This window comes from Mixophyes fleayi, chromosome 7 (assembly GCF_038048845.1).
Source record: "Mixophyes fleayi isolate aMixFle1 chromosome 7, aMixFle1.hap1, whole genome shotgun sequence".
In the NCBI taxonomy this organism is placed as follows: Eukaryota; Metazoa; Chordata; class Amphibia; order Anura; family Limnodynastidae; genus Mixophyes; species Mixophyes fleayi.
The window spans coordinates 68,644,709-68,657,809 of record NC_134408.1 but is presented as its reverse complement, the minus strand read 5'-3'; the positions used below and the strand labels follow the sequence as shown (position 1 = coordinate 68,657,809).

Below are 13,101 nucleotides of genomic sequence, written 5' to 3'. Positions count from 1 at the left end.
CGTTACATCACAGCTGCATACCAGATGGGGACCACGGCCATCCTCAGCGAGCCAGATACGAAGTTAGAACATATGTACAGACTCTTGGTATCGTGCAGGGTGAAGGAGCTGCAACTGGTGGGAGACCCCTGGACTTTGGCAGCTGGCACGGGGCTTGCTCACAGTCAATAATACAGATTTGTAAGAATTATAAATATAGAAATTTGAGGTTCACCACCGGGTGGCAGTATAGTTAGGCTTGCCTGTATCAGGTCAGGAAGCCCAGAGAAGCCCCTATTCATACAGGTTCAGGACCTAGGCCAAATAGGCTATAGCCTGTTAAGAATACAGAGTGAGGGGGGGTACACACTGGCTTAGTATCCCTTATATACGCACCACTCTCTTGTGCCAGGCTGTGTCCGGTGGGGCCCGCAGCCGTGGGTAGGGGGTGGCTGGTTAGACCCTGTCCGGCGGCAGCATCCCGTTCCCGGGGGTCAACAGGCTTTAATATGGGGATAAAGAGAGGTTGTATAGGCAATTCCAGCGCCAAGGAGCTCTGCGCTGTCCGACCGGAAGTCTCGCGGCGGGACAGGAAGTGACGGGGTCCGGTGGGCCGGTAAATGCGCCCCGAGTGGCAGGGACCTCGGCGGAGGTCAGCGGAGTCGACGGGGCTCCTCAGAAGGCAGGGGGGTCCGACAGCCAGGCGCCAGCAAGCCCAGGATGTAAGAGGGCACTCGGCACCGTCAGATGGGAGATTCAGCCGCATCCCGGAGCTCCCTCGCAGCCCTGGCAACGGACCGGGTACTACCGGTTTTTGGTGCCGGGGGTGAGATGCGGACCAGCGGGCCTGAGGTGATCGGCAGCCGGACTCCCAGCGGGACGGGCAGTCGAAGGTGGTGAGTGCGGGCCTCAAACGGGAGCCAGTGCGGCTCCGTCCTCCAGGTGACCCCTACAGATTTTCAGGGCGCATCCGATGGCTGGTGGTTAGGAGGGGAAATGGGTGCCCTAGGAAGCGGGAGAGGCGCGGGGAAATCAGGCCGCGATAGTGAGGGCTCTAGCGATGAATTACTTGAGGCCGGGGATCTCCTCGCCGCTAGGCCCAAGGAACTGTTAAGACGATTCACAGCTCCTATGAAAACTTTTTGACCCTCAGAATCTCGAGGGAAAGTATCTCCTCCGTGGAGGCGAGAGTTAGAGGCCATTGTGGAGGCCAAACCAGGACAAATAATGCCAATTTTCAGAGTGTCAGCCGGGAGCTGAGAGATACCATGTCTACACAGAATGGCTGACAGGCCACGCCCCCCCATTCATTGTTTTTTTGTAGTTCTTGTGATACTCCTACATGGAGCCGCTCAAATGAAGGAGAAGCAGCTCGCAGCTTCTTATCTGTGAATAAAGATTTTCTTAATCAAACACAGGTAAAATTATCTGCTTGACCAGGTCAGCCATAACCTCACCTGTTCATACAAAGGGACATTTCAAAACAAGATCTTTTGAATTTAAAATCATACAGATGTTCATAGATGTTGCCCAACCCAAAACACTAGCAATACTTCATCTTTATCAGCTTGCCTGAATGACCAAAATGGCAGTAGTAGCTGAATGTCCAAATAATTAGGTATGCAGCAAGTGTCAGCAATCAAGTTCAATAACAGCTGTATGGGTTTACATGGCTATGACAATTCCTTAGCTCTCAGCTAACAATGAACAAATTGCTAATAGGTTTGGGTGCTATTTTGTTTGTGGGGTGATGGTAGGGCAATTTAATTTTATAGTGAGGACTATTAATTTAAGATGGGGTGGTTTGGGGGCTATTAATTGAATGTGGGGCTGAGTTTGAGGAGCATGAGGTCTATTTATTAAATGTGAATATGAATTATTTAATGGAAATAGGTAAATTTATTATACGTAAATGCGATTAATTTATTGCAGGGACTGTCTGGAAGGAGGGCAATAGGTTTATTAAATGGGAATACTATTACTTTAATGTTGGGGCTGGATGAAGGCCTAAATATTAATTCTACGTCCTATTGATTTAACGCAGGGGCTGGTTGGAATTTTCTAAATGTACCCATTATTTTGTTTCAAATAGTGCCCTCAACATTTCAGGATCCAGACAAGCCGCAACTAAAGAAACCAGCAGCCACAGGTGGTGACAAGAACAGGTAGGACAGTGTGTCAAATGTTCTGAGCCTAGTGGAACAATCCCGATTTTTGGTGACTGTTCTGCCCAATCTAAGATGCAGGTCAAGACTGTGTGCTCTTTATACACACTGCATTCTTTATAGGCTGACCACTCCCCCTCTAGTGTCTGGTCCCGCCTCTATTATGGCTGGCCACACCCTGTCTGGTGAACCCCTAGTGTTGCAGTCCCACGGTGGGCCCTTCATGCCCCAGTCCGACACTGGTAATATCTAAATATGGAAGCAAGGCCCAGCCCGGGCCCTGTATTGAGAGCACATACCCAAAAGAGTGGGTTCAGCTGTTTCTACTGAAAAGGCCCAGGGGCCTAATTCAGGCCCGTACCAAGTAAGCTTGTTTCTATTAACAACTTGCTTGTGAATCCAGCTACCACTAAGGTGCTGAAGACTCAGGGATCTAGTCCAGACCCTGCATCAAAAGGTGCCGCTACAGTGGAAAAGGCCCAAGTTTCTAATGCAGGCCCTGTGCCAAACAAGCCTGCCACTGGCAATGTGGAAACAAGTCCAACTGCCACTAAGGTGGTGAAGATCCAGGGACATAACCCAGGCCCTGTACCAAGCAAGCCTGCCTCCGGTAATACAGAAGTAAGTTCAGTCATTGTAAATATAAATGGTAGTCCTGGTAATATGGATGTGCAGGCTAATGTTGAACCCGTATTATGTTAAGTGGCTATGGAGACAGTACCTGCCGGCAACACTGGTGCGGCACAGGAGGGGCATGTGAACGCTGTGTATATATGCCTCCCTGAATCAGCTCCCAGTGAGGAAGATGAGTCTGCGGTTAGGGAGCAAATACTGGACCTAGAATTGGGGATTGCAAGGGTTAAAAAACAAATTGCTGCAAAAAAAAGGAAAAGGAACAATGCTTATACCACTGACAGGGTAATCTTCACAGCAGAAATTAAAGAATTGTAAGAAATCCTTCTTAACAAAGAACAAGTAATGCAAGGGTTAATTGAAAAGTTACACTCACCGTCAGAAGAATCATTGTCTGAGAAAGAGGAGTGCTTGACATCGGAACCCTTGCCAAAAGATGCTCCTGTTTCTGATGTTCAAGGTCTAATGGAGAACATTTTATATAATTATATAAGAGTAATGGAAGGTGACTTGCCGGTGACGGAGCTGCAAGAAGCCGTGGCAATTGTAGATAGGAAGATTGCACCTGCTGCAGTTGCTGTGGTTGGCTCAGGATCCCCAGTCTCTGGCCCGATTTCTGTGAGTGCAGACTCCGTGCCTGTTATTACTGATGCGGCTGCAGCTGTGATGTCACAGTTCCCCCCATGTGTGGTCGGCTCTGCAACCTGGAAGTCGGGTATTGTCCATTCAAGCCGCAGCTACACTGCCGGCTCTCGTGCTGTAATGAAGGCTGTTTCAGTGTCTGACAGGAGCGTGTGCAAGGCATCGGTGAGTGCAGCTGTGTTGGATCCAGGGGCGGATCTAGACTTTATGTTTAGGGGGGCGATTTTGCATAATCACGCCCCTCCTTTGCTCTGATTGGCTGGCCTGCGTTAACCCCGCCTTCCGCCCGCGATTGGCCCCGCCCCTCCCGTTTTAATCGGCGGCTGGGACGTAGCTTTTTGCTGCTAGGGGGGGGGCGAATGCCCCGATCGCCCCCCCCTGGATCCGCCACTGGTCGGATCCCCAATTGCCTGTCTGTGCCAATCTTAACTCTGCGAGTGGAGGGGGCGGAGCTGTGGTGCCGGTGATCGAGGGAAATCTGCCAGCGTCTGCTACCTCCGTGCCAGAGAATACAGGTACAGCCCAGCATTGTCTGAATAGATGTGATATGAATAATATGGAGGGCTATTTGGTAGATTATTAGGTGTGCCTCCTAGAGTAAAGGCAGCCCTTCAGGTGATTGATTCAGCTGCAAAAAACATGCCAAATATGCTGCAACAGGAGATTAGTGTAAATAAGCAAGTATCTGGTCTAAATAGTAGTGGGAGTTAATGGGGGGTTAAATCTGCTGTTCCAACAGCTCCCTGTTTGGTAGTGACTGATGTGCCCTCTGCAGTATTGATCCCTAATCCTATGTGTGAAGCTCCCATTCCTACACCAGTTGGGGTATCTGGTCCCATTTTGTATGCTAAGGCAGTATCGGGGGTGGTGCCTGGTGTTGCAGCACCTACTGTCCCTCAAATGTCTATTAGAGGGCAGCCCCCTAATAGGAGGAATGTCGTTCAATTGAAATGTGTGAGTGATGAGACCCCTACTAGACCTTGCTTTTTGGATAGTTTTTTCGCAAGTTTTGGTTATAAAGCTGAGGATCTTTTTGCATGCATACATCCTTTCCGTTCCCCTGATTTTGATGTCAGCTTTTGTTCATACCCTGTCTGTTGTTGCTGGGAACCGGCTTGGCTTACTTTGCCACCGCCCCCTTTCATTATCGCGAATACGCCCCTCCTGCCGCAGTGGGAGGGGCCTGCTGCCACCACTGAGCTTCTTCTATGGCACTCAGAACCACGTTCCTTGTGGGTCACTGACGCTAGTAGCGTATCTCATTGCTCGTGTACCTGGGCTGGTAACTGCGAACCTCTTACTATGGATCCAGGTTGCTGTGAATGGATCCCCCCCCTGCCTATCACAATGACCAGGGCTGCTGGGTATCAGACAGAGCAGCGGGACTGGAAACGCTAGGGTCCAAACCTCAGAGACAACCGGAGAATGGATTAGATTTAGGGTCTAATCTGTAGATCACAGGAATACAGAGATATTGAAGATGTTTCCAAGCAGGTCTTTAAAGCAAGATGGTTTATTTGCTAACACTGGTTTGAGGTACCAGTGATCAAGTCAGAAGAACACATTTCAGTGTACAAGTCAGTGCATTTATACCTTTCAGACACATGCTATTTTTAGCATTAGGATATACTCTATTTACACAAACATGGATTTACATGCATTTCAAGGCTAACAAAATTTACACTTATCTATGAAATTCACTCTGGGCAAAAGGCCACACAGTAATGACCCCCTGCTGGGCCTTTGGCCAGAGCAGGCATGACACTTCATCACAAAACTTTCTTAGCCATTCCTGCTAAACAATGACACTTCCAGACTAAATACATCCCAATACACACAAGACCTCCATCCACAAAGGTCTATTGTATCAGATATATGCATCAGAAATAAGGCATATCCTTTAGTAAGGTGAAAACAGGAAAGACCAGTTTCTACCCTGGTCTCAGAAATAACGATTTCCTATCTTAGAATATATACAATACAAAAATATAAGTGCCTATGCAATTATATAAATATGCGCCCTGCACTATTTCCCTTCAATAAATTGATACCATAAGTTATTTATAATTGATCCAGTCACAATGGGTTGCAAGATTTTTGGGCTAAGTGGGGAAGGCAGAAAGGTACAGAGCCATGGTCTAATTTCCGAGCAATTCCTGTCACGTGCCAAGAAACGGTGCGTGTGACCATATACAGGAACGAATCTCTACCTAAATCTGACTTGTGCTTTAGGTTAAAAAGATACGCAGACTGTTGGAGAAAGTTCCCAATCCGAGTCGTCATGTCTGGGGTAGCGGGTTGTCTGCCATGGTCCATCTGCGATGCACAGAGGCTGGTGTGCTGCACGTACCATCTGCAGCATTTATTGGTCGCAACCAGATTCAATGCTTTTACCCAGGCCAGCCGAGGATGTGCCATCGCTGTGGGGACTTCCACCACCTCAGCATGAATTGTCCCATTCAAAAGTGTGGCAAATGTGGGGATCAGGGACATGATGCCAGGTCATGTGTAAGGATTAAATGTAATTTATGTGGTGAGGTTGACCATGCCTTTAGCCATTGCCCTCACACCTCCCACAATGCATGTGAAATATCTGATATAGACCTGGTTCAGGGTGTGGAGTGAATGAAGATAGGGGTAAGCATGCCAACTGTGGTGAGCCCTGTCCAGGCCCTTCTTCTGAATCAACCCCCCCTCCCCTACCAGGACCTTCTTCGGTATTTGCTCCCGCTCCCCCTCTCCCATTCCAGCCGATGTTGGCCCAGTCCACTGTCCCACTTTCAAAACCAACAGTTATGAAGGAAGAAGCCCCCTTTACAGTGCAAGGGAAGAAGGGGAGAAGGAGTCGAGTTAAAAGGTAAAATAGTGAGGGGTGAGGATGGTAGCTTGCAATTTAGGCCTAAGGTCATGAGAAGGAGGAGGAAGGTCAAAAGTCCATCCCCATTAAGGATATAACCCAGGTATAAGAAACCAAAGGACAAGTCAAAAAGAAGGTAGCGGGTAAAATGATGGATATGGTTCTGATTGGGGAAAATTTCTTGAAGGCACCTTTAAGTTTGCGCAAGTCTCTCTTTGTGTAGGAGTTGGCCACAGTAATCTCTTCCTCACTGGGAATTCCCCCTACCCCTTTAGAGATTCCCCCCCAGAGGCCTCTTTCCCTCCATTGGTTCCTTTGGTTTCCTTCGAAGTCTCACCTCCTGCCCTGGTATCGTCTATTCAGGCCCCTTCCCTCCAGGTTCTCCTGGGTATTCCAGACCCTGGTCCCCCACCCCCTGGTCTGCCTGATCTGCCAAATGTTAAGGAATATGTGGGTCTGCTTAAGGCAGGCATGGAGGGTGAAGTGGAAGTTGGTAGTCCTTCTATCTCTGCCATTTCTTCTGGTATTGTTTCCCATGGCCCAGGTAAGGTGACCTCCAAAGATGAGGAGGTAAACCTCCTTGACACTGATATAGTGCTGGCCGGGGTTAGTGTAAAAAGGTGGGGCTCCTCTGACGAGGACTTTACTAAGCAAGTAAAGAGAAAGTGATCTGGGTCCTACTTGCTATAACTCAGAATGGTAGTTTCCCGGCCCATAAGGTTTACAGCTATTAACGTGGCATCCATCTTGCCTGAACGTGCTCACCTTCCATCCAAACATTAAGGAAGGGTTGCACCCAGGTCCTGAAGCCACCTAACCATTGAGTTGGAGTCTCAAGAAAGAGACTACTGAGGTGCAACTTTAAAAAAGTTGTTAGAAAGAACAGCACTGGGTTGACCATACCCAGGCCTCCATCCCTCCTCGATCTGTAGGTCACAGTTCGCTTGATCAGGTTCAGCCTATTCCCCCAAAGCAAAAGGAAGAAAACTGCATAAACCCTAGACCATAAAGACTGCAGCAAAAGGCACATATAACTAATGTACAGAAATTCCGGGATCAGATAGGTCTTCACAAGATCTACTCTTTCCCTCAGAGAAAGCTTCCACTTCCTCCAGTCCATCAGTCCATCCCCCAATTTTGCTTGGCATAATCGCCAGGACCGAATTGGATTCCTAAAATTTTGATCTTGCTACTGGCCCGGGGGAAGGCTGTCTCGGAATACTTGCAGACCAGAGTTGTTATCTCCATTGCTTCTGCAGAACTCGATAAGATGACAGTGACATCATCCGCGTAGGCCACCACCTTCAGAGGACACTCCGGACCCAACAACACCCCTCCTATCGAGCCGCCTTCAAATGAAAGGATCTATTGCAAACACATACAAGAGGGGGCTCTGGGGGCAACCCTGCCTTACTCCAGAGTTAACAACAAAGGACGGACCTACCCAACCATTCACAAGAGGGAAGCTCTCGGCCTGCTTGTAAATAGTATGAAGCCAATTCACCACCCGCACTGAAAGACCATACCTCAGAAGTAGAGCCTATAGGTACTTGTGATCCACCCTGTCAAAGGCCTTCAACTGATCAAGGGCTAAAATGTACTTTCCATACTTCTCAGCCCAACACTGCTCAATGGACTCCCGGAACCCCAGGACAGCACTAAAGGTACCTCGGCCCTTCACAGTGCAGTGCTGTAAGGGGGAAAACAATTGACCAAAAATCTGAATCGATCTATTAAAAAGCACTGTGACTGAATCACTTATAAATAACTTATGGTATAAACTTACTTAAAGGAAATTGTGCAGGGCGCTTATTTATAAGCGCCCTGCGCTATAAGGGAATGATTTAAGGGATTTAAGGGAAATCTTTCATTTCTGAGACCAGGAGGAGAAAATTTGTTTTATTTCTGTTTTAACCTTGCCAAATGAAATGCCTTCTTTCTGTTGTATATGTCTAATACAATCAGCCTTTGTTTAGAAAGTCTTTTGCATATTGTGATGTGGGGAAATGACTTGTTTGGCTTTTGTACCTTTCTCTGGGAATGCGTATTCTGCGACTGTCTGAAGAAAGTATTCATGTCAATTAGACCTTTCGACTTGCTAGTAGATCTCCTGCGTCTGAAATAAGATGCAGGAAATCACAGCAAGGTTTTTAAGATATCACAGATAAGTGTAAATATTGTTAGCTTTGAATTGCCAGATAGCAGGAGGTTGCAATAGTCAAGACGGGAGATGATGAGAGAATGGATAAGAGTTTTGGTAGCATGTTGAGTAAGAAAAGGGCGTATTCTGGCAATATTTTTAAGGTGGAGTCGACAGGACTGGGAGAGAGTCTGGATGTGAGGAATAAAGCAGAGGGCAGACTCAAGCTTGACACCAAGACAGCGGGCTTGGGAGACTGAGAAAAGTGTGGTGTTATTGACAGTGAGGGAGATTTGAGGGCAGGTGGTGACTCTGGAAGGATGTATAATAAGCTCTGTTTTGCACATTTTGAGCTTTAAGTAGCATTGGGACATCCATGTTGAGACAGCAGAAAGACAGTTGTTTACACGAGATAGTACAGAAGGAGAGAGGTCAAGGGAAGAGCTATAGATTTGGATGTTAGCAGCGTAGAGGTGGTATTGGAGACCAAATGTGCTAATTAGTGCCACAAGAGAAGAGGTATACAATGAAAAAAGTAAAGGGCCAAGAACAGAGCCTTGTGGGACCCCAACAGATAGTGGGAGTGGCGGGGAGGATGTGCCAGAGGTAGAAACACTAAAGGAGTGGTTCGAAAGGTAGAAAGTGAACCAGGAAAGAACTGTGTCACAAAGCCCAATGGAGTGAAGGGTGTGTAGGAGAAGATGGTGATCAACACTATCATAAGCAGCTCAGAGGTCCAGGAGAATGAGTCTGGAGAAATTACCCTTAGATTTTGCAGTGAGTAGATCATTGGTTAGTAAGTAGATCTATAGAGTCCAGGTTGGCTAATCTCAGTTTTTTTGTTGTTTTTTTTGGTGGTAGTTAGTTTCCCGACATACTTTACACTGACACTACTTGCCCCAACAGCGTGAGGACGAAAGTGGCATTCCAAACATGTTTATCTCCCCGACTGTTGAAAAAGCTGACTTAAAAATCCACAGATCGAGTGGGCGGCACACAGAATAACGTCAGTTGTAAAAGCGACACTATTGTTGGTGCTGTTAAGGGGGCAATGCAAGTACGCGGTGACTGGGCAGTGCTTTTTACTAATCCTTCTACATTTTACAGCTGCCGCATATGATAAGAGGGCAGCGTGTGATAAGGGGGCAGCGTGTGATGGAGAAGAGGGGGGCAGCGTATGATGGAGGAAAAGGGGGCAGCGTATGATGGAGGAGAGGGGGCAACAATGTGGATGAGGAGAGAGGGGCAGCAATGTGGATGAGGAGGAGAGGGAGGTAGCATGTGATGGGGGGGCAGCATCAGAGAGGGAATGATGAAGTCAGAGACAGTACAGAAGTGGGAGAAGTCAATAAAGTGGCCTCTGCTATGGGTGTGAGAGGAGGACCAATAGAGACCAAGGGAGGAGGAGAGGGAGAGAAATTTGCAGGCAGCGGGATTGGAGGGATTGCCAATAGGTATGTTAAAGTCCCCAAGATGAGGGAAAGTATTTCAGAGGAGATCATTGATCACTATAACAAGTGCATGCCCCTTTCCAGCAGATTAGATTTTAATGCACCTTCAAGTGTGAAGAAAGATCATTTGCCATAGGAACAGGGCAACCACATTGGTATGTATCCTGAATGTAGGTTACATCCAGATTGGAATTTTTAGTGTATCTGAGCTCTTCAGATAAACACCAAATTAGCACCTTAAAATGCCTGTCCATTCATGTGATCAAGAAACCAAAGATAAATTCAAACAAGTATTTTCTTTAGAAGGTACTGTGTAGATATACTGTATATAGAAAATATGGCATTTCTCATTTTACACCCTGCTGGTCATAAAAAAAACAATGCCAATTCTTTCTGTTTTTTAAGTATGACTAAACATCTGCTTCCTTGTATGTTATTGTAATGTATAATACATGTGTCTCCCTGCTGGTACAAACCTTTAGAATATGTTGGCCCTAATACATAATGTTTAATGTTAATGCTAACAATGTATCTTTGCATATATTTCTCTATATTCACAGGAAGGAATAACACTAGATGGATGTGTAGTACTGTCTGAGTTCTAGGATGTTAATACTTCATAATAGAAGTCTTGTGTAGATTAGTGTAGATTGTGTGTACATCAAATGAGGTAGTTTGTCTACAATGCTGTAGTAACAAACAATTCAGTACTACAAACATTTGACAACAAGGAGATCATTGTATGTGTCTTTTTGCATGCAATTATCATCATTTATATAGCGCCACCAATTCTGCAGCACTGTACATAGAATATTTTTTTTTTTGTCATTTATATCAGTGCCTGCCCCCATTGGAGCTTACAGGCTAAAATCCCTAACATCCAGACTAGTGTTAATTTTTTGTCAGCAGTCAATTGACCTCCTAGTGGGTTTTTGGAGTATAGGAGGAAGCCCCACAAACACAGGGAGAACATATAAACTCCACACAGATAAGGCCCTGACTGAGAATTGAGCTCATGACCCCTGCACAGTGAGGCAGAAGTGCTAATCACTGAGTCACTGTGCTACCCAATTAGTACTTTCTGTTTTTGAATATCACCAACTTCTACATACACTGTGGAAAATCAATACATTAACAGCTGTTACTCCAATAAATAGCAAATGTTTATTTTAAATGTTGAAAATGTTATCAGTATAACTGCTTAATAACAAAATAAACAAATGCACATTTTTAAACATACACTCAATGTTTCTTATATATTTGTTTATGTATGTGTAAATATGTGTGTGTGTGTGTGTATATATATATATATATATATATATATATATATATATATATTATACACATACACATATATAAATATTGCTATTTCATATAAAACAAATTGCACAATGTCTTGTTTCAAAACACTGAAATAAGTGTGTTATCATCATCACACATCTTAATGCTTTGAAAATGTACTTTTCATAATGAGGTTAAGTTTGTAATTCTGAAAAGATACAATTTGCCAAGACTTCAAAAGGGTTTTTGAATATACATAGAACAGAGAAGCCTATGTTCCCAGAGGGCAGCCATCTGGACTTGTTTATTTGTGTTGTCAACTTTCTGGTCTAGGATTTTTATTACCCATGGGCATCCTGGAGACGGAGAGCTTTTACAAAGCATGCTCTGCCTGTGTGCACAGAAAAGTGTCTGAAGTGAAAAAGCGAGGGAAGAAAATGTTTTTTTTTTCACGCTGTTATTTCTGTACGTGTTCCTAAACTCTAAACTATATTCCACAGTTTATAAGGCTAGGTGTACATTTATTCTTCATTATGTACTAACACTTTGTTTATAATTTTTGAATTATCCCCATTTTTTCTTTAATACAATAACAGACTACATACTGTATCTATCTATCTATCTATCTATCTATCTATCTATCTATCTATCTATCTATCTGCAAACCTACATAAAACAAAGGCATCAATGGATAAATAATACACTATTCATGTAGCCTTGTGTTTCTCATAACACAGTAAGTGATGTAATGCAGGATATGTTTTTGATTGTTTTTCAATCAACTCAGTAGGAAGACATTTTTCGGAAACAAATTTGAAAAGTAATAGAATATAATCTAGAAATATAAGCATATTTATAAAAGCGTGTTTGTTAGTTAAAACTTATGTATGATTATTAATATGTTTCCTCCCTGACAGTACTTCTGTGTGATAAATAGTAATAAAGAGATCTATAAACTCAATAGAATTAAATGAACATATCATACCTTCTAAAGAAAAATCCAGTAACACATATTCATATGGTGAGTCCGTTTTTGTTTCTACTTGTGGCCTCTTTAATGTTGAAAAGATTTTTCCAGGACTGCTGTCATCGGAATCCTCTAGCTTCCTTAGTCCACACCCCATGACAAAACTTGCTTTCAACAAACTTAGACAAAAGAAAATACAGCTGGGAATACAGAATCAATACTCTTCAATGTATCTTTACTCATATTCTGTTGTTGAAAGAACCAGATTATGAGAAGATTTTCTGTTCATTTTTAGAATCATGGGTTTACCCTATTTCCCATGCAGACTCTGTAGGAAAGCTCTTGAATTCAGTGACTCAAACATTGAAAGAGTTTTGTGAAGACTTTTCATGCCACGTCAAATTACAGCCAGCCCCCTATCCTTTTTTCTGTGCAGCAGACACCAATAGTTCTTTGTCCTACGATGTGTCCTCCCTTTTTGGCTAGCAGTTGGGAAGGCAATTAAGAGTACACATATAAGGGAGAACACATTTCACTCAGCTCTTCAGATTTGGTACTATACAATTCTCTTCAGCCAATAGAATAAGGCAATTTAGTTACAGTTCTTATTTGATGGCTTTATACCACTTTTAAACCATACATTATCACCAGTTTCAAGATGGAACTGACAAATTTTGAACTTTTAATGAAAAATTCTTTCACCCAAGTATTTTCTATGCTAAATCAAATTATTTAATGCACAATGTTTACAGGTATGTTAGAGAGAAAACTGCTGTAACCTCAACACACATGTATATGTGGTGCCCCAAAACCCTGTTAAACAGCACAGAGGAAGTACATAAACGCTTTTAAAATGCAGGGCTACAAGGGGTTAATAGAGGCTGAGAGAGACACAGTGGGAATGACAGTTGACAGTTGAACTGAAGAGCCGTGCCCAGAATGATGTGCAGGAAGGAGGAGTTTGTGTCATAGCAACAAGTCCACTG

At 44.4% G+C, this 13,101-nt stretch overlaps 1 protein-coding gene across 1 annotated transcript in view; it reads right to left on the bottom strand.

Moving 5' to 3' along the window:
• Positions 1-12,503, bottom strand: part of RFTN2 (raftlin family member 2) — a 239,736-nt gene extending 227,233 nt beyond the window's left edge. The window contains exon 1 of the mRNA XM_075179952.1: positions 12,134-12,503. Within this exon, the coding sequence (XP_075036053.1) occupies positions 12,134-12,272 (139 nt within the window). The 5' untranslated portion in view covers positions 12,273-12,503. The remainder of the gene's footprint in view (positions 1-12,133) is intronic.
• Between the last annotated feature and the right edge of the window lie 598 nt (positions 12,504-13,101).